The 26267-nt window shown below is 41.1% G+C and overlaps 1 protein-coding gene across 1 annotated transcript in view; it reads right to left on the bottom strand.

The window, feature by feature from the left end:
* Positions 1-25567, bottom strand: part of nrg2b (neuregulin 2b) — a 49599-nt gene extending 24032 nt beyond the window's left edge. Inside the window, exons 1-2 of the mRNA XM_040119747.1 lie at positions 25062-25567; positions 815-977 (exon numbers count right to left, since the gene is read on the bottom strand). Coding sequence (XP_039975681.1) covers positions 815-977; positions 25062-25473 — 575 coding nt within the window. The 5' untranslated portion in view covers positions 25474-25567. The remainder of the gene's footprint in view (positions 1-814; positions 978-25061) is intronic.
* Between the last annotated feature and the right edge of the window lie 700 nt (positions 25568-26267).

Raw genomic sequence — 26267 nt, 5'->3', positions numbered from 1 at the left:
AGAGGACACAGAGGACACATACTTAATAACTCAAAATCGGTTTGAGGGGACAACGACATTCAATCAGAGAATAAAAAGAAACTACAACGAAATCTTAATGGTTTGAACATGTGCTTTGTTAATTCTGTCGCCCTACAGTAATACAGAGTGATATATAATTTTGTATAAACGTTGCAAAAGATTAAATGGTTGATTGCAAATTTTAAACAAGTAAAGGGTGAGGTTTAATTTTACCAAGTAGTTTGTATCTGTGTGATATAACTCGAACAACAAGTATAGTACAACAGATGTTGATATTGCTTTGGAATATATCTTCTGAACAATGTTACTGAGGTACAAAATGAAAGCCATCAAGCTTTCACTGTGCACATTAAAGGATAGGTTCAGATTTTTTCCAAGTCTTGTCCCGGCAACAAACCTACATGTAACTACCAGGAGGTATCCCTCCATACTAAAAACATCTTTGTAAAATATCCACTTGATTGGGTTTACTCAGACTGCCTGAGATTGGGTTTGACTGCACTTTACAATGCATCTTTTTATGCAGAAAGGAGGACTTTGGATTTTGACTCTCGTATCTTACAGTTTAGCTGTAAAAAAAAAAAAAAGTCCTGTTTTCTAACAATGGCCACAGTTTGGGTACAGAGTAAAGTTGCCCAGTATCACCAAAACAGATACCAGGACCCAAAGCAGCATATATAGCATTCATTTGAAGAAGCAGTCCTCTGTCTGGATGTTGGACATTTTAAAACCTATGGTCCATGCAAGCGTGGAGGCAGAATATTAAGTTTGGTATCCCCTTTGATAGACTCACTTGTTGGTCTTTATTTTGAGGTCTCTGCCTTTCTGAAGCTCATGTCCATCTTTGTACCAGCGGAAGGAAGGGCTGGGATTCCCTGACGCCTCGCACTTCAAGTACAGCTTGTCCCCTTCCATCAGAGCCTGGCCTCGCATCAGCCTAAGCTTGGGAGCAGAGGCTGGACAGACAGAGAGACAGAGAAAAGGAGACAGAGAGACAGATCGAGATAAAGGATATAGACAGACAGAGGGGGCATGAGAGAAAGAGAGAGCGAGAGGGGAAGAGAGCGGAGAAAGAAAATCAAAGCTTTCATTATTGAAATGAACTAAAGACATTCATTTAATCTGTCCATTTAATTGTGTGTGTGTGCATGTGTGTGTGTGTGTGTGTGTGTGTGTTTGTTTGTGTGTGTGTGTATTTATGAGTTTGGCCAATAAAAATCTGTTTGTGAGGGTTCAAATGTCGAGGTCAAAACCTGAGGCATCAGGTCAGAGTTCACATGAGAGATGACTAAAGAACGGAGGAAATCAATCATCAATCAATAATATTTGACATAACACACACAGACACACAGACACACACACACACACACACACACACACACACACACACACACACACACACACACACACACACACACACACACACACACACACACACACACACTGGAAAAGCACTTTGATAAGGTCTGAATCCTGAAAAGCAAAGACAAACTGAAAGCTTATAGAGAAAAAAATCTTGCCTCAGAAACTCTGCAGTAGATGTTCACTAAGGAGCAATGCTTGTGTGTGTGCGCGCGCTTGTGTGTGTGCGCGCTTGTGTGTGTGTCAACGTATGTGTGTGTGTGCGCATTTGCTTCATCAGTCTCAGGAGAGCTTCACTCTCTCTCTTCTCTCCTTAAAAACTACAACAGACTGCATCACTGACACCGGGGTACGCAACACACAGAGACGCTAAAGCAAAGAGACAACTCAGCACCATCTAGCACAATTTACACGCACACACACAGCCCATCAAACACACAGCATACCATTTTACAGCCATGTCTATGTCAAATATGTGGGCCTAACACACAGACACACACATGTGGGCCTGCATACAAACACACACACACACACAGACACGCACATACACAGATTGTTGAAGTGGTAGGACATGCTTGATCAACTGCAAAGGCACTGTTGTATAGGCCCACAGCTCCTCACAGCACTGCTGCAACTTCCATTTACTCCTCGTATACTGTACGTGCACTAGATACACTAGAAGTTGACCTGTAAGACACTGTAGGTCTGTATGCCTGTGTATGTCTCATAACTCTTGCAAATTATATACAACCATGGTTTTCTCAAACTATGTACACGTATGTTCCCTCTAGTGATATGCGGAATCTCACCCAATGTCTCCCTGCAAAAAAAAATCTGATACCAAAGATAGATTAAAGATAGATTTTTTAATCTATCTGACGAATAAATACCAAACTTCCAACCATTTTTTGTCTCAGAAAATCTGGTTACAGCTGGCGCACAGGATTGTGGGATGAAACGACTGGAAATCCAGTGCTTTTCAGCAGGCAAATTTTGGTCACATAAATGACAATAACTAACAAACGCGCGCAGATTTCAAAAAGCTCTGATCAAACAAACTATTCGGGAACAAGCTGGACGTTATAAAGTTGATTTGGAAACAAAATCTTCATAGCTGTAGGAGGAGAATCGATGCCTAAAATGGGTGGAATAATAAGAATAGAAGAACAATCATACAGCATTGCTGTATGATTGAGAAATCACACTAATGATGAATGGTTCAAAAACAGTGCAACTGTGGCTCCAAATAAGAACTATTATTAAGGGAAGCATGGCTCAGGAGAAGAATATTTCGAACAGCCCTGTAAGAACAAACGTTGACGACAATGAACCCAGCTAAAGTGCTAGTGGCTACTTCAGCAGTGCCAGTGAAGTCTCCACAGCACCTGCTAGCAGCAAAAGGTGCAGAACAGTAAGGAAGGTGACCTGAGTTACGTCAGATTTGGATGAGGCTGGAGCGGAACTGATGGAGAGCCCAGGACACAGTGTGTGGTATTTGTGTATGTATAAGAGTTTTGTGGAAGAGTTCAGTTCTAGTGCTATCCCTTTGTACAGCGTGGCTGTGGCTGACAACAGTCAACAATAAATAATATCTTTATTAGGAATAAATTTGCTCGTACACAAACTGTTCGTAGCTGAATAGTGGAGGCCTACGCTACTGTGTTTTAAGTTTTTTGCGTGCGGCCAGTCCCATGAAAACCTCATAACTCCAACTTCAGTTGTGTATTATATTTAGTTGGAGGACTTCATGGTCATCCATGTCTTCCTCTCATTGTGTACAGAACATACAAGATATTTAGGATTACAAGAAGCAAGAAGTGATCGTGTCCAATGGTCTAAGTAACAAATTCATCAAGGTCGTTGGGTTTCAGCATTTTTAAAAAAAAAAAGCTCTATTATGTCATTTTGCTTTTATGGGATTGTTTTGACGGCACAGAGTGACAGGAAACATTTGGTGCAGAGACATGGGGATGATGTGGTAAAAACATTCCTTATACACACATGGCAGTTATACATCTTACTCAGCTGGGCTACTAACCAGGTCGTAGACCTCTGAACTACGGCCCACAAGTGCTTTTCAGCAATTCAAAAAGGTCTAGTGTTGTGGTCACTGGTGGCTGTTTTCCTGGCTGGAAATACATCCAAACAATCAAAATTTGATAGGTGGGATTGCAAAGAGGGTGTCTACTTCCTGGGCCAGAGCCAGAAAAATGGCAACAGAAAATTTGTCACAAAAATGACAAGTACAAATGACATAGGTGGAGTCATACAGGTTGATGTTTGTCAAGGTAACTGCTCTTATTGTTATCTTATTGTTAATTATCTGCTCTCTGCACTGAAAAAAGTTGACGACTAGTAGACACCACCAACAGTGTCGATTGAAAATGATTTTTAATAGGTCGGATATGACAGTCCCCACTGATTAATTATGTAAAAATAATTTCTTCAGCGGGAACCAATGGGCCCAGTCCTAAGTCGCACAGACAGGGTAGGATATTCAGAAAATTACACAAGTGGAAGTCAGTGGTGATAAAAAAAAAAAAAAAAAATACAAACTCTCAGTGGAGTGAAAAAGTAGAACCTCCATGAAGTACCCTCCAAACAGCTTGCGGTTATGTAAGTAGGATTTAGGTATGATTTTTTTGACTCGCATCAGAACAAGCAGCACATCCTTAAATCCATTTCTCACATTTTGCGAGATTTAGTCTTGTCACCGACTCGACACACACTCTTGATGTATAATTCCACGTCACACCAAAGTAAATCATCTCAACATCACCAGATGCTGTCTCTCTCTCTCTCTGCATGGCTTCTGGCTTATAATGAATTATACTGAAGAATAGCACTGAGAGTCACTGTCACCTTATATTTTTTGGAATAGTTTGCCTGCTATTCTGGTATTTTCTTGAATGAGACTCCAGATGCCACAGACTCAGTCAGGACTAGAGCCACTGTTGAATCTTTACTCAACTCAATTAGAAAGCGGACAAAGAGAAACGTGACAGCGCTCCTTTTCCAGGCCTGAAGCAGACAGGTTCTGAATTCAGAATGTTACTCTTTGGAGGCAATCAAGATTCACTCGCTGGTACACTTACATCCAAAGCTGCATTCATGACTTTAAATCTGCACAAATCGTTATTTTTACATTAACAATGGAAATGACTACTTGTAACGTGGAAGGTGTCACTCTAAGTGACAAACCCTCGGAGAATTATCACCCAACTCTGCAGCCCCACTTAGCTCTGCAGAGCATTTTAACATCTTTCAGGTCATTGTTTTGGTTATAACAGACCAATGGTTAACAATTTTCGGTTTCACTGCTCTCATCAGTGTCATTTCCAAATGTAACAGGCAGCTGTTTTCAGCGAAAAAGCTCAGGTAAACCCACTGTACACTACCTTCCCTCCACCAAACAGCAGATGGACAAAATTAGCGGCTAGCTTCTGAACATAGTGGAGAAGAGAGAATATTGGACGTAGATTCGTCTTCTAGCCAGAAACTTGACTCAAAATGAGTGCTAATGTTGCTCCAAGTCTGTTAGATGTGTAAATAGGCAACTGTTTGCTAACATGCTCAACATGACTGCTCAACTTTATATTGCGATAATGTGCCAGTGTTGTGTTTACAGCTCGTTGTGCTGCCACCAAGTAGCCAAAAAAAAAATACGGTTTTAAAATAAATGAACAAACCGCCGCAGGTATTTTTTAGTTTTTCTAAGTGTGGAGTTGACCGTGTGTAAATATACCACTATACTCCATCAAACCTGCTTTTCGGACAAAGCTTTTGAAACTCCTATCCGCACACTTTTCTTACATCGAATTGGGGAAGGGGCTGTATTTGACCACCTCTGTAACTGTCTGAAAACAATCCAACATTCACAGCCCCTTCACGCCATTATTGTCCAGTTGTGATGAGGTGAGAAAGGAGCCAAGGATTGAACTTCTCTCTCTACCTCTCTTTTTCTGATTTCTTACACATTTATTTCTGCTGCTTGTGTCATGATAACATCCGAATGTAACACTCTGAATGCCAGGAGAGACTGTATGGAAAACGTGTGCCCTGCCTTTGAGTGTGGCCGTTCAGAACAACTATAAACACTTCTGCCTTTCATTGTGGTCGGACAGCACATCGTACAAACTAGTTCTTCTCGAGCATAGCCCAGCCCTTATACTCCCGTCATATACTCCTGTAATCTGCCACATCTGCCACACTGTAGTAAATCCAACATGGCATGAATGCAGCATTAAACACATCAAGCTAAGCTTTTTCTAGGCCTTACTTCAGAAGGACAGTGCTAGCTGGAAGTCGTTACAGGAAATATTATGTGTGTAACTTACATTTAAAACAAGGATGAGTTACCAGGATCCTTTATTATTTTTTTAAAAATGCATAAGAACTCCCCAGTTTACTCTCTTTAATCTGCTCATGACAAAATGTTTTCTATAGGACAATGAGCAGCCTGCTTGCTGTTTTCATCCTGCATTTTGCATTGGATATTTTGAAGGAGACAATGAGGAAATCATGGGAACTGTAATCTAATAACAATGTACCATATGTGGAAAAGAGATGAGATTTCATTGTGGGAGGGGCGACTTTAGGCCAATTCCAGCAGTACAGATTTGACATTTAGAAATACAATGACAAAATACCCCTGAGAATAATAATCTTTGTTTGTATTGCACTCTTCAAAAGCAAGTTACAAAGTGCTTCACAGTCAGTAAATACATCGGAAATAATCAACAGAAAATTAACTAGAAATGCCACCAAACAAAAGAAAGAAAATATAGCAAGGGGACATAAATAACACAGCAGAATCAAGTATGTACATGAGAGTCTTGCAAAGATACAGATTTTTCCTATCCTTTCAGAAAAACACTTAAACATCATTGGTAAAACACCCATCATTTCAAAGACTGAAATGTATGAGCCAGGATGTTAAACTACAGACTTACTCTACACAAACACTACACCATAGGTGTTAACATATTTGAATAATTTAACTGTGTTAAGGCAGCACAAGGAAAAAATAACAGACAGAATGATGGCTATGACTTCTCCGAAACCAGGGAGTTCATTTAAAATATGTGTGGGAGAAAGCGAGTGAGGTGTTAAAATGAAATTTAGGTCTCCACAGATTGGAATATTTTTCGAAAGCTTGGCAAAACCCATACGCGAGTAGGAGGTTAAGATACACAGGAGGAGAAGGAGAGGACGGCCAGTTTGCCCATACATCCAGTGTTAAATAACAGTCAATCCTTCTGTCAATCTATTAATCAATCCCTCCAAACTACCTCAACTGGGCAATTCAAGCACATTTGTAGGAGCAGTGCACAGCTTGTCCGTATCATTGCTGTTCAAACTGTGTGGCCAGGGCTTTGAATGATGTCAACTTTAAAGGTTTAGTGCGACATTTTGGGAAAGTACTTATTTGCTTGCTTGCTGAGAGTCAGTCGATACCACTGTCATGTCTGTGCGGTAAGTACACAGCTAAAGCCCAGCTTCTATTAGCCTAGCTTAGCATAGATAATGACTAGGAGCAAGAGGAAACAGTTAGCTTGGTTCTTTGCAAAGCAAAAAAACTAGAAAACAAATAAGTGTATTTCTCAAAATGTCGAACTATTCCTTTAAAGGAATAAATCCTCCCTCAGGTCCTCTTCAACTGTCATCAGTGTGTGCCTATCAGCGCAATTTGTGATAAAGTGTTCTTTTATATTCTGCAGAACTATGGATTCAGCTAATTTCCAACATCTCCCAGTTCCTTTAGACAATTCTCAAACAAACTCCATGTACAAAGAGGCTCCATTTTACATGGAAGTGAAGGGATTGATAGTACTAACATAATAAGGGCAGGGGAGCCACATTTGTTCCATTTAAGGGAAAGCAGGAGAAAATTGTTAAGACTGCTTCGTTATGATATAGTTCTTCCTGTATGATTGCTGTAATTGAATCTACAGGGTGCCATTTAGAAATTGAAAAACTCCTAGAAATCATGTTTACACCGATTATTGATTTCTAACAAAAAATGTGTTTGGAGCGAGACATAATTTTAGACAAAAACGTGCCTGCAAAATCATGACATTTTTCTGTCAAACAAATCTGCAGATTGAAAATATCAAATTTTCTGTCAATATTTTTTCTTCCAACACAATATCCACCTGTAGCAACTAAAGTACGATTGATGTTTTAAGGGTTACATTTAGGCACTGACAGCACAGGAAAAATGTGTTAACTCAATGCTGACTTGATGCACAAGACAGAATGTGTTTCTTTTTATTCTAAATTTAACCCAAATGACAATCTTTCTCTCACGTTAACCCAAGTTTTTTTTAGTTAACCTAACCACACGTGAGACTCAGGTTGTGACCCCCAGTGTCTGGTGCCAAATTCCTATGCTTTTTATACCAACCACCTACCCCAAGCACCTCCCTCCACCTTTTGGGCAAGAATATGACACTGAAAAAAAATGTTGTCAGTGAACATAACCCAGGCAGCAGTTACCGTACATTTCCTAATGAAATGTAAGAGGCAAAGCATATTAGTAGTATATAAATGCAATTTCTGGGAGCCAGTGCTGGAGCATGGAGAGAGAAGTAAAACCTGACATTTACTGTTTATGTCTGAGGAAGCTAAACTATTTACTGCTACTGAACTGTAATGTAATACAAAAAGTACTCACACACTGGAATCACAGCTCCCTTTAATTTTATTAGGAATAAAATACCTACAGGAAGGAAGTTAATATATATATATACTGTATATATATATATATATATAATGAATATATATAATGAATATATATATATGTGTGTGTATATATATATATATATATATTTACATAAAATGACTAGTTACATCATAACTATATAATCACATTAAACTCTGTTGTAGCTGCTCTGTTGTACCTACTTTCACATGTAATAATGTCATCTACATTTTACCATGATGCTAATTAGACCAACCAAAATGGGTTTTCTGGGTGAATCTGTTCTTAAATAACTAATTAGGTCTTGCTGTAAGCCTTAAAAATACATACTTTTTGTTAAAACTAAAACTTTTTTCCAATTGGTTGTAATGATCACATTTGTTTCAAATGCAAATTCACTTTCTAAAAACCTATTTGCCAAATTAGACAAATAATTCTACTAAAATTTTGAGGATACCTTGAAACAAGATTATTGTTACTGGCACCTTTTTTCCTGTTTGAAAAATAATGAGATTCACATGAGACTATGCTTTTCAGAGCTGGTACACTTAACTATCCAGATGAGACGCATCACTTAATAAGTCTAAGATGAGATTGTCAGGCTTTATGCAGGTAAAGTGTGGAAATGAGTGGTGAAAGTGAGCCTGAAGCAGCTCTGAGTGGTGAACCTGGTTACCGATGAGCTCAGGGATGCTCGCCGGGTGGAGGTTTTTGTCAGCCTGGGAAAGTCAGCTGAAAACCAGAAGGAAATTACCCTCCATGGATGTGACATCCACATTTCATGGGTGTGACACTGATTGAATACCTACCAATTCCCACTCTGATTTTAACTCATTTTAACCATATGATATAATTCTTCAGGTCACTGTAAGTATTCAAACATCCTTATGAGTCTGTACTTTATAATCATTGATACATTGAAATTGTTTGGATCTAATGTATAAATACAGTATTTAGTCAGACATCAAAATGTCTGCTGTTCATCATCAAAGACCTACTCTAGTTCCCAAGTGCAATACTTTTAAATTACATTCAAAGATGATCAATACAGACCTTTACTGATCTTATTTTGGATGTGACGACCTATTCATGAATAACAGGTCATCCTTATGGTTGAATCCTTAATTGCACAGGCTGTAAAACATATATACAACCTTTCTGCTCACTATACTGTGGCTGCTTTATGTTCTAAAACCAAATCACAAATGGTGAGGAGGAGGAATTTACTGTGAAGGGTTCCCCATTAAGTCTTGAAACCACTCTCTCTATGCCAGAAACACATTAGCACCTATAGGGTTCATTAGGATGTTGGACAGATGATGTTTTAAAAAAGTAATTCAATAGATATTTCCATCCTGCCTCATTGCCCAGACCTTCATTTTCACTGCATTAATTACCCAAAACGCATGTAAGACAGCACAAGGACCACGGGGAAAAAAATATTAGACTCTGAGCATGCATTAAACATCTTATAAACATCTGACACTCCCCTACTTTAATGAAAAGATTTTATTCTACACACTAAATCTTTACTAAAAGATGTCATTCATTAAAAACATCCAAATGCAAAAGGAAACAATTCATAGAAATCTGGGGGGTAGGGGTTGACTATTGTATGGATTTGTTAGATAAACAGTGAAGGGTTTTGGGAGGTTACATGGGGCAGAACACTATATACTTAATATTTGAAGGGTGGAAATGAAGACATTTGGAGATAATGAATCCTGGAACAATGTATCAGCAGCAAGCATCTTCAATAAAAAAAACATAGTATCAGCACAATCCTTTACAAGACTTTCAAACCTGAGTCCATATTACACTGAGATGATGGGACCACAACAATTACATTTTAAATTACTTAATTAATCTGATGTTGACCTTAGAATAGTTATGAAATCCAAAAGGGAAACTGTTTCCTTTGTGTCTATTGGTTTTTACCTGTAAAACTATTAGTAAACAGACTGGAGATCATCCAAGTCAGCTAATAAATCCTGTGGGACCTGTCAAAACCTCTTCTAAGATCTCGCAAAAACACCTATTTTTGGCGGCACTGCTGGCTGAAAAAGAAAAACTATTATAATTTAATAAATTTAAACGGACTTCATTTGGAAATGTTGTGTTTGAGGTTGAGATTTAGTTTGATAAGGAATTATTCTTTTGACTACCAAGACATTTAAAAAAAAAAAGCAAAGTCTGCACAAGAATTTTCACTTATGCGTAAGAAGAGAGAGCAAGAGAGAGAGAAAGCCTCTGAAATATATGTGCATGAACACAATTAGAGTAGATTCACACATCCCACACAGCTCAGGCACCAAGCAAGCCATCACAGGTCTAATTCTGCAGCTGCAATTTACACACAGACACAGAGGTTTTCCACAGCACTGTGGATGTGAATGAGAACATGTGTGACGCACTGATGGATATATGTGGTTGTGTTTGTGTGTAATTCTGTACGGAATGTGTGTGTGTGTGTGTGTGCAGTGTAAGTTGCTGATCCAAGCCTTCTGTATCACTGAGTGATGGGAAAATTCCTCAGTGAGAGCACAAAGGGGTGGGGAAAGCAGGTGGGCGGGTGGGGGGGTTTCAGGAAGCCACAAATGGACAGCAGTGTCTGGCCAATAGCCTGTGACCAGCCTGTTCCACTAGCCAATCACACATGACCAGGGCTCCCATCAGCTGTCCATCAAGAGGTCCTTCTTTCAAGGTCAGCTGATGCTCCCTCCCTCTCTCTCTCTCTCTCCCTCTCTCTCTCTCTCTTTGTCCAGCAAAGCAGGCATCAACAAAACTGATCTAATTTCTTGCTAAGCATGATCTAATAACCAAGAGTGATATGGAACCCAAATCAATTAGGTGTGTTCACAGACAGGTATGGCACCCTGGGAAGGCATGGCTGGCAACATGCCTGCACACATGGCCTGAATGTGTGTTTGTAAGTCAGCTGACGGACTAGTGAGACTATGAGCAAAGAAGCACAGTACACAGTTCATAAAATGTACAAAGACATGTGGAGAGGAAACTGGTCTGTGTGTGTCATAATGGAGGCAGTCGCAAACATACTTTGTGTATTACGTTTGTTATATGGGTCTGTTGTGTATGCATGTGTGTGAGAGAGAGAGAGAGAGAGAGCGTGCCTGCGTGTGTGTTCATGTATAAAAGAGAGAAGCTCCTTCTATCTCATTCTCCGATCAGTGTGATTTCTGCAGCGCACAGCTGTCACCATGGTAACCAGGGAGGGAGCAGGAGATAGAGAGAGAGAGAGGATGTAAGGCAGAAAGAAAGGGGGAAAAATAAGATTGAGAAGGAGTAGGAGAGAGACAGAGCGAGAGGAAAAGGGAGAGATGGGGAGAAAAAAGAGAGAGGGAAAGGGTGAAAGGAAAAAAGAGGGAGAGATGAGCATTGGTTGTTGAATGACAGCAGCCACAACAGAACAGGCCTTCATGCAGTATCACCCAGCTAACCTCTGCACAGCAGCAATACTCAAGCCCAGGGCAACCCCCCGTGTGTGTGTGTGTGTGTTGCATTAAGATAATATTTAGCAATGTGTCTGTGTGTGTGTGTGTGTGTGTGTGTGTGTGTGTGTGTGTGTGTGTGTGTGTGCCTGTCACATTCTCATTTGATGAAGGAAATCATTCTGTGTTTGGTTGCAAGAGTGATTCTCAATAAATCACTCCCTTTCTGCCCTTTCCGTTTTTTTGTAGTCATACAAACACAGACACACATACACACAGTGACTTGACCTTGTCTCTCATCGCTGGAGTTGTGCATTGTTCTATTGGCTGCAGTGAGCTCTATTTAAGTATAAATACACCCCTCAGATTCAACAGAAATCAGTTTTTCTTTCAAAGGCACACATAACTACACGGAGGCTGTTTTCCGCTTTAGATGTACAGTCAAGCCTTTTGTATGATATTGAGGGAAGGGAGTGGGTGTGAGAAAGTCAGGGAGAGGGAGAAAAAGATTCAGGGGGAAGGTTTGACTGAGAGAAGTGAAGAAATGGAGGAAGGACAGAAACAGAGAAAAACTGACCATCTATGGAGAGACAGAAATGTGTGTAAGTAGTAGTTGGCTGGAAAAGAGGGAGAAGCAGGATAAGATAGATAGATAGATAGATAGATAGATAGATAGATAGATAGATAGATAGATAGATAGGGAGGATGTGCAGAGTTGGTAATGAATAGTTAATGAAGGGCTTGCGGGCAGAACGATGGGGGAAAGCTATTCTCTCTGTCTCTCCTTTCTCCTCCTCCTCTTTTTCTTTCTCAGGGCTGGGAGTCGTGTGCAAGTCATTCTGCTCCCCACCTGTCCTCCATTTATCTTTTTTCCTTCTCTTTCTCTTCCTGCCCCCCTTTCTCTCCTCTCACCTCTCCCCTCCTTTCATCCATCCATCTTCTCTCCCCTCTCTCTCTCACCTCTGCCTCCTTTCCTGTTTTCATACATTCTGCTCTCTTTCCTCTCCCGCCTCCATCTCTTATCCTCCACCCCTCACCCCACCATTTCTCACCTTTCATCCTTCCCATCAACCTCACCCTCACCACACACACACCATTAACTGCAGGCTTGTAAAGCAGACTAACAGACACAATTCTCCTGATAAGGGGATTGAAGCATTGATCACATCCGTCCTCCATGAGGAGCTAAAGATTCTTTAGAAGGAAGATGCCCCAATGGCCCTTTGAGAGGACACACAAAGATGCTGTCAGAACAAGGTGCCCTGCTGCAGCTTTGAAAGACAAATAAACCAATGGTGAGATTTAATTCTTGTGGCATACACCAGGGTTCAGTCCTTGGTCCTATTTTTTTTCTGTCCACACATTCTGCCATTAGGTTCCATTTGGTTCATTTGTAAATACAGTAACGGTTTCCACTGTTACGCAGATGCCATACAGCTCCACATTTCTGTTTCAACTGATGATCAGAGGTCTGTTGACATACATTCCTGATATCAGTGAATGGATGGCATAAAATGTTAAACAGATAAATGTGAACAAAACAAAGATTAATTATCATGTAAACTGCCAAAAAGAACCTTATTGGACCCGAAACAAAACTGAAGTGGCCCTCTACCACTTAAAGAACATTAGCAAGGTCGCACCATGTGTCTCTCGGGAAAACTGAAAATCTTTTCCACATTTATGTATGATGCTAATGCTACAATGCTACAGCAAGGATCCTTACCGAAACCATACTGAGCACACATAGGTCTTATTTGCCAGCAGATTATTTCAACCCAGTTACGTTTTATTGTTAGGCGACCTCTAGAGGCTGTAGTAATTATGATGAGAGCAAAGGAAGAAGTCAGGTGACTTAGTATGAAGAGCGACAAAGTCCGTCTTAGGAACAAGTTGGGGTGGATCAATGAGTCAACAAAACACAGAAACCAGTAGTCATCATTGTTTCCTTTAACCATGACGGTTTCACAACCTTAACGGTGTGTTTATTAATGCAACCATGATGACGAAGGTCCTTTTAACCTTAAAGAAGTACTTAAGCTTAGAGGTATAGGTATTTTAACATAAACCATGATCTCTTCCTAAACCTAAACAAACTATAACCATTCCATAAGCTTAATCGCATTTACAATTGTAACCGTAACGGCAAAGGTCCGATGTGGCTAATTCCGTAGGAGTGCTATTTCAGGAGATGCTCCTATGGGTATGTCATCCTGTCTGCCTGCCTGTACGCTTGTGTTTCTTGCCCCATTGGACCTATTTTTAGAGATGTCGCTGCATTATGAGATCTCAGCAATTACTGTGCTGAGTACAGTGTTACTACAACCGATTGAACAACAACCAGAAACACAAGTTGTAATAAACCATAGTGTTTCTGTCTTGGCTGTTAAGATTCACAGCTGAGGACTAAAGTTTACTTGATTCATCCCCAGACCCTTGGAGCAACCTCCATGTAAAAAAACAGGGGGTGCACTTTTCTTACAACTTTGATTTGAAGGTGAAAATATACAATAGCTACAGACCAACTATAACTTGAGTGACAGCCTACTAAATATTTTCATGTTTACCAGTCTTTCTAAAATATAGACACAAGCTAAGAAAGTAAAATCTGAATTAGCTTGTGTTTCAGACGGTGGCTGCCACATACCAGTGTTTTTTTCTGGACTTCAATGTTTTTGCTGTCGGACCTATTCTGTTCCAAAAAAAAGGCATGTTTTTCTTAATCTTAGTCTCCAAAAAAAGTCTCACTAGCCTCTTGGCCTCTTGTTTGACTGGCACTACTGTGCATTGAAGTCCCACTGCCTTTTCTATTTCCACTCAAACTAGAATGGCACTCAGTAGAGCGAGCACCTCCGCCTAGGCCAATGTCAAACAACATACACCAGATTTACGAGAAAAAAATTCCAATTCATAGTAAACGATCCGCATCGGTTTAGTACTTTTTGCATAATCCCACTGAGAATTAACCAGCAAACAAACCAACAAACAGACATCGGTAAAAACGTAACCTCCTTGATGAACACAGTGCACTGACAAAGGTTTATTAAGGATTAAATCTGCACTTGGCAGCTTTGCATGTTGGCAGCACCAAATACCAGTGACAGGACCTAGTTTTTAATGTTTGAAGCTGATTTCCCAGAAATCCTGTAATGTTACCTCAGTAAACTGATCACTGCACAGTCAGCCTGTGATGCTTTATACCAAAGAGTCAAGCACAACAAAAGATTTATTGTAAGAGAGCCCAAATTTCAATGGAAGGAGTTCTCATTTACTGCTGCTGAAGAGATGGTTTGTAACTCACTCTTAAACTGTGTTATGCCATTTCGAGTCGGTTAATAAGAGACCATACTTGTTTCTGTGTAGCAAACAAGAGAGATGTGGTTTTAAGCTGATAAGATGTTGCATTTTCATATACAAATCTTGCCTAGGGCTCTTCTTTTTTTAAATATGGTTAAAGCACAGAAGACAGGAGTTATTTGACTTATGACTTCCTCTCGACCCTGGTCAGAGGGAATTGGGGGTGTTACAACTGTTAGCCAATGTAAAATTAATTAAAATTATTAAAATTATCAGCTTTCAGTAATAATTTATGAAACTCAGCATGATATGGGGGACAAGAGAATAGACCATTGCACTCTCTGTCTCAACCTTCCTATTTCTGTCTAACACAGCCTATCTTAGACAACTCTGGCTTATTTTACAACTTGATTATAATTACAGATAATATAAATACTGATCAGCAGTTGAGTCAAACAGAAGCAGCACAAATCCATACTAAAAGCTGAAATGTATGCACTGGTTTCCAGGTGACACATGGAAGATAAATGGATGACACTAATGGAGACAGACAGTAGACCTTAGTGAACGAGGTTAATAAAGGTATTGACATCCTGGACCACTGAGAGGAAGGACTACAGCCCTGGAAACAGTAAAATAAATTGTCACATGCACCTTGAGCTGTTTTATCTTCTGGGAGTTCTCTAAGCATGTTCTAATGTTAAGAATTACAAGGGCACAATTATTCAAAATGTTTATAAACATATTAACTTTAGTAGTGGAAATGATTTGCCTAAAAGAAATACAGAAAATAAATTAAGTAAAGGATAACTCTGGTGATATTTCATATATTTTTTATTACCAACAAATCCCATGAAAAGAATAAAACCACCTATTAACTGACCGAAGTACTGCCTGTGTATTTAAAAAGAAGTCTGATATAGTTTATTCCTCTGTGACATTGTTGCCCAAAAACTATTAAAAACACTTCAATGAACCAAACCGTTACACTTACTGACACGTTTATTTTGATCGACTTGGTTTATTTTCAGTGGATCCTACGTACATCGTCCTCCTGCCAGAAATAATCCCCAGAAAACTACAGTGCCCAGCTCTCTATATATTTCAGAGCTATATATATATATATATATATATATATATATATATATATATATATATATATATATGAGTTCTGTTAAAAGATTCACATCTTCAGTAGGAACCAATAGACTTAGGGCTGCATTCACAGTAGGGAAAATGGAAAGTACTGAGAGATGAACTAATGCATTCTTGGTTCCCGTCTTTTCATGGGATTCGTTAAAAATAAAAATATATAGACAAAAACCAGCCATATCCTTTAAGGAATCGGGTTTTCTATGTCTTGCTGTAGGCTAAAAAGGGAGCATGTCAGATTCTTTTTACTACAAAGCCAAACATTCAACGAGAACATTTGATTAAAATAAATAGCAACATAACATCCTCTTATGTCACTATTTTATTTACAATATTTTTGACTAATTGTAATAATTTTAGTGCCTCTGGTGCATCTCTGTGCAGCACCAAATCTACAGTATTTTACCCTGGTGCACATAGAAATGAGACAAAATCAATCTTGAGAGTTGTTGAAGCATAATTGACAAAATAACAAATAAAAAATCTTTCAGCAAGTTGACAAGGGAAGATGAAATATCATTTCATAAGTTAGAATTAGGCAGTGTATTGCCAGCATCTGCACAATTAGTGAGCACAATGTTCCTTCCAAAGAAAAATCCAATTCTCAAAGGCAAATACATACTACTACTGTATGGTCAAAGATGTGCTCACACTGAGTCATAAAAAGGTGCCAAAACAAACATACTATATCATATATACAATACTATCAGCCACAAACCTATAATAGTTCCAAGATAACATCTAGACTGGAAGACAGATGAAGATACTCTACTTGTCAGCATCAAAGATCGCCACAACAAAGCGAGATAAAGATAGCCCACCTCTCTGAGCCGAAGATAGCCTAATATATACAACCAAAGGGATGTTTGCAGAACATTTCTCTGTTTTTTTGTTTCAGTCATACTATTCCCTCTGCTTGCATGGACGTTGACTGAAAAAGCCACAGTGTTGTACCGATCATCACGTGTGAAACGGATTTCGTGAGTTAAATGTCTTGATCAAAAGCACCTAGGAGGTAACAGAGAGACCAGTTCTTGTTCATGAAGTGTTACCCAAAATGATTGTTGAAAATTTCATTTTACAACTTCATGAATATAAGGTCTTCACTGCATTACCAAACCCTTACAGTCTGGCAGAGCAGGGCTACTTATGGAGAAGAATGCCAAAAAATAAAATGGCTTTCCAAGAAACGAGTAGGACGCCTCAGATTTGTCGAAACATTGGTAAACATTGTAATTTTTTGACATTTAATCTGAAATACCAACGGACAGGTTCTTGACATAAACATTTGTGATTATTGAATTCTGAATTTGATGTCAAACCTAATTCTGCGGGGAAATAATCTTAACAGAGAAACAGAGAGCATCGGCCAAATCCATCCTGTCTGAAACAGGCACTTTGCTGATGCACTGAGGAGGGTGTGTACAGCACCAGCCGCATGAGTGTGTGGGTGGTGTATGCTGTACATCTGCATGTGTGTGTTTCTGGGTTTCTGTGTATGCATATGTTTTAGGGTGTGTGTGTGTGTGTGTGTGTGTGTGTGTGTGTGTGTGTGTGTGTGTGTGTGTGTGTGTGTGTGTGTGTGTGTGTGTATGTGTGCATGCGTGCATGTAAGCGGGGTTACACAAAGACCTCTCTCATTCACAAACTGAGCCATGTGGCAGTGGACTGGTCCCTTTAAGAGGCATGTGTCTGAGTTTTCTACTAAGGCTGACTGCTGGAAAAGATGAGTGTTGATACATTATTCACAAGCAAGGACACACACACACACAAACACACAAACACACACACACACAAACACACACACACACACACACACACACACACACACACATACACCCTCTCACACATGCAACATAACTGAACGACATGTACTAGAGTTAGGCTACTGGAGTGAGCTGAGGCACAGAGATGTGTCCTAATACACACACAAGTTGATCAGTATAAAGTCATGAGAACATAAATGAGCAAAGACATCCTCCATGCCCCCCCCCCCCACACACACACACATATATACATGCAGGCAGCAAAGGGGAGAAATCCTCAGCCTTCTGTTATTCAGTGTACATAATTTATAGCAGCCCCAGATCTCCTTGCTAATGACAGCACACTGGGGCATCTGCAGCACAGCAGCAACAGCAACAGCTAACTGGCATGGCTCTGTGTGTGTGTTTGTGTGTATGCGCCCTGTGTGTACTTGTACTTCTTCTTCTTATTCTTTGAGGACCAGTTTTGAGTTCTAGACCCTAGGAGTGAGGACATTTTGGGAAAGTGAGGACAATTTGGCCGGTCCTCACAAATTCAAATAGCTGTTTGGGTTGGGGTTAGGTATTTAGTTGTGATGGTTAAGGTTAGGATAAGAAGCTAGGGGATGCATTATATCACTAAGTGTCCTCACAAAGACAGAAGTACAAGTATGTATGTGTGTGTGTGTGTGTGTGTGTGTGTGTGTGTGTGTGTACAGCCGTATAATGCTCTGTTGAGACAAGGACAGTGAGAGAGACAGAAGGAGAGGGGAACAAGAGAAAGAGACTCACAGTGGGTGTCTGAAATAGACACAGATAACGCAACAAAGAGGGGAAAAAGGATGAGATAGACAAGTGAGAGACCTCTTGCAACACACACACACACACACACACACACACACACACACACACACACACACACACACACACACACACACACACACACACACACACACACACACACACACACACACACACACACACACACACGCACACAAACACAACATAACATAATCCACAACATAATCAATTTTCTAGCCTCTTACTCTAACCTTAACCATCACAAATAAATACCTAACGCCAACCCTAACCTAAACCTGATTCTAACCGTTTCCTTAAAGCCAAGTCCTAACCCTCATAAAGTGGGGACCATGGTGACCTCAAGTCCCCATGCGTTAGTGTGCATTCTATGGTGCAATTAGGTTAAAGTCCCTACTGGGTTTTAAGAACTTGTGCTTGCGCGCGCACACACACACACACACACACACACACACACACACACACACACACACACACACACACACACACTGCATGAACATTCATGTTTGTACATCAATCTAAGTTCCACAGTTTGTACATCAGTCTGAGTTCCTCCTTTACTCTGGTTTAAGGGGGAATACAACTTAATTAAAGACCTTACAAAATATTGTTCCCTGTACAAACAATGTGAACATGTGATTCACGTGCACTGAGGAGCCAGAAAATCTTCAACCCAGATTCTATTACATCTCTACGAACACTCCTCTCTCATCCCTGGCTAACAGGGACAATTGTTCACTACAGACCTGAACCAAAGACAGCCATACTGAAAGAGTTAATGCCATGGGATTGGTTTAACGACTTGTTCAAGGGTGTGGCCTTGGATATGTTTCCTGTTGTTTTGACGTGCTGCCCCAGAGCAAAAATCTCCTAATTCTAGGATTTGAAGATCAATGCCACAGTGGTGCTGCCCTCCAGCTGCTGTACACACTGGTGTGAGCCTGAGCAGAGAGACAGCAGTGCATGCCAGCTCATAGAAATTATACTGCTGCTGATAAGGTACTGACGTTAGACACACATGCAAACACAGTCACATATGAGCTGGTCAGGCAGTCAACATAGTCTCATATGTATGCACACTACCCACAATTACACTCTGTATACAAAGAGTACTTTATACATAAACAGATTTTGCAGACACACGCACGCATACATTTAGGTGCACGTACATTCTATTTTAGCAAAAGATGATAACATTTGCAGGTTTTCTAGATCTATGTCATAGACATCTTGGTCCCAATGGTCATTTTAAAAGTATAGTTTCCTTATTTTGGCAAGTACGCTTATACGCTGTCTTTCCGAGAGTGACGTGACAAGATTGATATCACTCTTATGTTTGTATGTGAAGAACAGAGCTGAAGTCAAAACGTGGTTCGCCTAGCTTAGCATAAAGATTGGAAATGGGGGAAAACAGTTAGCCTGACTCTGTCCAAAGTGAAAAAATATCCCAAGCCACACCTCTAAAGCTCACTACTTAACATAAAATATGTAGTTTGTTTAACATGAACAGAAATGCAAAAGTTTGTGATTATACTAAGAGTTACATGCTGTAACTATTTCTTTTACAAGCAACAGTTTATCCATCCACCTAGTATTGTACTGTAATACACAGGTTTCCAGATACAGTCAGTGAGGACAGGTTTTGGTTTTGGTTTTTTTCTGTGTATGTTTGGATTAAATAAAGGAGATATAGTCTGTCAATTACTGAACTTTAGAGGAGGTGGAAAGTATATTTTTGAACTCTTGACATCAAGCTAGCAGCTCCCCATTTTTTTTTAAGTCTTTATGCTGAGCTAGGCTAACCAGCTTACACTGTTAGCCTGCAGCCATTTCTGGTCTAACATAAGATTGATACTGATCTTCTAAACTCATTTGGGAAAAAAAAAATCTAATAAGCATATTTCCCAAAATGTTGAACTATTCGTGTAATGCTGCTAAACAAACCTGCACTAAAAGCAAGATAATTTACGCTAGAAGAAGGTAACGCTACAGTATTTTACAGAATAGCAGTAAATTCAGTTTTAGACATTCTAGGTACGAAACAACTATCCCTGAATCCAGTGAGGTAAAAAAAGGCCCAGGTTATTACTGGAAGTTTTACTGTATGCAATATTGCAGCATCTATTCGTAATCTCAAAGCTAAAGAGCTCCCCCTCCCTCCCTCCCTCCCTCTCCCTCTCCCTCTCTCTCTTTGTTTCTCTCCTCCTCTGTGTGGCTGACTGACAGGAGGCCAAGCATAAGCTGAACCACACATGCCAGCTACAGTCAGCTACAGCTGGACAGAGAGAGAGAGACAGAAAGAGGAGAGAGAGAGTGAGAGCCTAAGAGTTGAGGTATGCAGCACTAGATACAGCATCAGTGACAGGAGCAATGTTTGGGCATCAGATAAAGCTATTTTAGGAAGAATCTGTCAATGTGTCTCAAAAGGCATGCCAACAGCAATGATCAGAGAAGACCTACATTACACTTCTAACTGCCTGGGATGTCAGATAGGATTGGTTTTGTACTTTTTAAATAGGGGATTTTGAGCAGTCCACACACTTAAGTTATTTTCACAGAGTAAAACAAAGAGGGAGTAGTGAGGGAAAGCAGTGAAGGCCAGTTGAGCGCAGTGGAGACATAGAGTGCATGGGGTTTTAGTTGTTTAGGACAGAAAAAAGGTTTGTTAGCAATTACTCAACTCCTGTAGCCTTGAATGCCGGTCAAAACATTTCTACTCCATTCCTTTACTAAAAGCTGCACATCACAACTGATTTTTTGGGATGCATCAACTGCCATATAAATATGCCCCACAAGAGCTGTGTCTTGTTTTGGTCAGAGGTGTGAGTTGGGGGATGGAGTGGGGAAAGAGGAGAGGTGATTGGAGAAGCTATGGCAGACTCAATAACGTAAACAGTAAGAGGGAACCTGGCCGCTCTCACCATCTAATCAACATTGGCTCTGCTTCTGAAAGATGGAAGATCGCTCTGCTATCTTTTATGGTGCACAAAAGATTTACTGTCTCATAATTTCCCTCACAGTGAGGGGTCTGTGCTTCTAAGTTTGTACAACCATAGCTTGCTGTAAATGTCAACATGCTCTGGCAGAAAGTCTGAATTAAACCTCAAGACAGTGACCTAATAAACAGTTGTCTTAAACAGATATTAGCTTAGCATTTAAACTGCATTATTGTCTGTATCACTGGGAGCAATATTGATATAATGTGGCCCAGAGACATCAAGAACGGGGCTAGCGCTAACATTCAGCCAGTCAGTCCGAGGGGTGCTGGTACTAAACATAGCAAGCAAGTTAGTCAATGTAGTTGTAACGTTGTACACGAATCCTTGGCAACACCTTTGTAATCAAGTAAAGTGACAAATGGTAGTGTGTTAGTAAAGCTGTAGTGACATTTTACCAGAATAAACACAGGAAATGGTAATGATGTCTTGGGGGTCCTGTAATGTATTATCCTCTTTAAGTGTGGCCTTCTGGTGTTGCTGTGGCAAATGCTCACTTGTTGTCACGTTTCAATTAGCCTACTGTACATGCCAGAGAGCATACTGTCATGGTGGAATAAAGTCAGATAAGTTTGCTAAGCTCGGTTGTGTTCTTATTCATTATGAAAGTGTACAGTGGCATCTTTTCGCTTTCCCCATTAATTTCTCCTCATTATACATAAACACTCTCTTTTAGAGGGTTGTCAGTGTGTGTGTGTCTGTGTGTGTGTGTGTGTGTGTGTGTGTGTTTGTGTGTTGGGGGGGTTCCTTCACCCAGTGAGTACACACCACAACAACATAAGGAAACATTCAAATAACATTTTGCCATTGGAAATTTTAACAAAAAAGGTAGAAAAATGTCCGTAAAAACAAAACCCTCAGCTAGTCTTAGCTTTGAGCATGTACGCTCAGCACAACCCAAACACAGCTTTCTAAAGTATAATATTGAAGAAATAGATCCGATATTGGTAACTGAACCCAAAGGCACTGCTAGAATATGATCCTGTTGACAGATATGGGTAGGGGTGTGTACAGAGGCAGACGTTCGAGCAGTTTGCCTGTGATTGGCTAGCTAAGTTTAGAGTTGGTTTTCGATTGGTTAGGCTCAGGGTGTGTGTCTGCTGACGCACCCCTTACCAACCCATCTGTGAGCTGCAGTCACTTCTGTCTCAAATTAAACTCCTCTACAGTATCCTCTCATTCAATCCCGATCACTGGCCAGGAGTCCTACTCAACCGTTGCTCATTCACTGGCTACTCTCACATTACTGCATCCACCCAGTGAGCAGAACCAGCGAGTGAGCTACAACTGATCGGGAGTCCCGGCCAATAAAAACTTACAGGCATTTTACAGAGGGAGATTATTTTTGCAATTAAGCTGCATTTATGCTGCAAGGAGAGTTATAATGTTTTGATATGGGTTTGCTGTTGTTACTGTAAACCAGATCCCTACTCAACTTCACAACAGCAGAACTGGCTGAAGAAATGAAGTGCAAACATTCTCATAAAGCATTGAAGACTACTAGGCGCAATTAACTTGTCAAAAATATATATACATTTTTGGGTGAGGTGTTCCTTTAACATGACTATCAAGACTATTTCTGCACATGGATTTTAGTAACAGACACTGGTGTTTTTATGATGCTGTGGACATATAAGAAGCTACTGGTTACCACATTACATCTATAGTGCCAACACAAACTCTGAAGTGTCTAATGAGGTTGTGTTTCTCCTTGCATCTCAGGCTTTTGCACTGTCATAAATAAATGACTTGATAATTTTAGCATGTCACAGAAGTAAAAATAGAACTTCCGGTTGTTAGCTCAAAGGCTGGATGAACCCTTTGTTAAGACATCTGAGTTACTTCCTATTAGGATTTGACGCTTTCTTGACACAGTTGGCTTGCATGGAAATTATGTTGATTCTGGATTTGAAAAAATTAAAGCGGGAGAATGAGCTTTGGTATTTTATCATCACATCATTTCAAAGGTTTTTGTCCACACATTAACGTGAAAGCATGATGAACCCCAAAAGGTTTTATTTTGGTGCTCTCACAGTTCATATATGAGAAAAGTGTTAAACTACCACAGTTAAGATCTCATTCCCCTCTCGTTTGTGCGGCAGGGGAAACTGGTACTTCCTGTCTGTGTACTTCTCCACTCAGGTTTACTACAGGACAAGCAGGCACTTTAACACAGTAGTAGAAGCCACAAATTGCAGTTACATCATCTCAAAAGCAGTGGAGCACTTTAAATTCTGAAAATACAGGTGAAGTGGATCATAATGTTAAATTTGACAAAAAGTGTGCATTGTGTTTGAGGGAATATAGTTAAAAGTAAAAGACTTGAGAGCCTTTGCAACTAGCAGAGTAAATAATACACAATATGCATAAATCACACTGTCTAAGAGCTTGGCTCATATGTTATTTGAGCTGAGAAGCTGACCCTGATTCTGAAAGAGAAATGAAGGGAGGAAATGGGAGAAAAGAGAAAAGGGGAGCAAACTTCATTTTCAGACTATATTCACAGGGTTTTTTTTTAATCTTGTCACATGTTGAGATTGCTGCATTTATAAAAGCTATTCTGTTGACAATATGACAGAGATAGTGTATAACAGAGTTTCTGGCAGGCCTGCCCAGCTGCAGCACATAGTTTCATCCAAAACTCACAGAAATTTGTAATTTAAAAAGAAAGGGTTGGGGGGGGGGGGGTCTGTTGTTTGGTGCACTGCAAGAACAAAAGTACAGTTCCAGATATCCGTGGTGGAAACTGGCAACAAGTTGAGAGGTTTGAACTGTTACCACCACCCACAGAATGTCACTGCAGTCAACACTGGCACTGGCAAGATTGTTCCACAATTTCCGATGTAAAGCAGCACCAGGTCTGACATCTCATACTGGCTGTAGGCAACAGACAAAGTTAAGAAAGGAGGTTACCTCAAGATTACATTACATGCTGGGACTAACGACCCCCCCACACACACACACACACACACACACACACACACACACACACACACAGGCACACAGTGGGTGCGTTTAGCTTTGCCCGTGTGTTCCACCTTAAGACTCCACATGCAGGCTACTTCACTGTAATGATGTGATGATGCAGATCTTGCTGGAATCCAGGCCACACTCAACTTTCGGTGTCCACTGATCGCCAGTGCTTGTCTGAGCATCAGGAGGAGCCAGCTGTTTGGGGCTTAACCTTAAGTTTAACTTAGATTTGACCGGGATATCCAACTATCTCCCTCTCTTCCCTGCGCACACACCGATTCACACGACCTGCGCACACACACATATCTTTCTGCCAGGCTCCTCAATTCATTATGGGTGACCGGGTTATGGAGGACTGAGGTGTCAATCGGCTCGCGCGCAGGTGTATGTGTATGCACACACGCTGACACACTGTATGGAGCACACACGTGCACGCGCAGCCAGAGAGCGGTGACTGTCTCCTTACATCACCATGGCAGCTCCAGTGGCCCTTATAGTGCGGTGTGAGAGTATGGCAGGTATAACGGAGAAGCCTTAAACTTACCGCAGTCCTCGCACAACACTCTCTCCACATCCTTCTTCAGCTCCGGCTCGCTGGCGTCCACAGGGGCGTAGGATGCCTTGAATACCAAGGGCTCGGCGGTCGGGTCCATGAAAAAGATATATCTGTGGTCCTTCTCCACCGTGGTGCACGGGGCCTCGGAACCGAAGTCCCCGACGGTCACGAGCTGCTCCCTCTCGAGGCCGCCACTGTTGACGGGCCACACGTCCAGCACTTTGACATTCACACTGTAGGGCTCCCGGGAGGAGACGTTCTCCGGGGAGGAGCGCACCTCGCCCTCGATGACCACGGCTGATCGGTACGCCTGGTCCTGGAGGGAGTTGAGACTCGGGGCGTAACAGGCGAAGGAGACCCCGATGACCAGCATGGAGAAATGCACTGGATCAAGCCTCATGCCGTCAGCCTGTGCTGTGCTGCAGTGCTGCTGGGCGGCGGAGCGAGCTGGAGGAGAGAGACGGCGGTGAACGGGCTCCGGCAGAGCAGGCAGGGCAGAGCGGCAGACCTTGTGGAAGTGTCCATGCCATCTGTGTCTGCCGCTGCTTTCCCCATACGGCTGCTGGCCTCGGATGGGGGGACACACCAGCCTAGGAACCGGAAAGGGCCCGCTTCTGCATGCTTAAAAATGTGATTGCTGCATTCTCCTTCACCAACCACCCTCCCCCTCTTATCTCCCCTTTTCCTGAAAGGCAAAACAAGACTCGTAAATTAGCCTCCTCTCGAATCCAAGGCTGAAACCGCTCTCTCTCTCTCTCCCTCTCTCTCTCTCTTCAGCTAATAGGCTAGCATCGCATGGGTGGGCGCATTGCCTCTCTGGAAGGAAAAAAGCAGTTTGCGCGTACAGGGGAATCACAAGAAAAGATGTGCTCTCCGCGCACACGCACACGCAAGGTCGGCTCCTTTATCCACTTATTTCAAATGTCAAAAGAGTCCCACTCTTGCAAATCCGTTAGTCGGTAGGCGAAATTTAAAAAAAAAAAAAAAAAAAAAAAAGAGTACAGAAACCCGGGGAGGAACAGACGAACAGGATGAGATAGCCGCGGTTATCCGGTGAGGCGATGCAACAGTAGCGCGCACCCTCCAGTCGCGTCCCCTGCGCCCCTCATCAGAAGCCAGCGACTTACGTGAGCAAACATCACCTGCCCGGTCACTGGCGTCTGCTCGCCACGTCCTGCGCAAACACCCTAATGA

This window comes from Xiphias gladius, chromosome 23, assembly GCF_016859285.1.
Source record: "Xiphias gladius isolate SHS-SW01 ecotype Sanya breed wild chromosome 23, ASM1685928v1, whole genome shotgun sequence".
Classification (NCBI taxonomy): Eukaryota; Metazoa; Chordata; class Actinopteri; order Istiophoriformes; family Xiphiidae; genus Xiphias; species Xiphias gladius.
The sequence above is the reverse complement of the archived record's forward strand: the minus strand, read 5'-3'. Positions and strand labels throughout refer to the sequence as shown.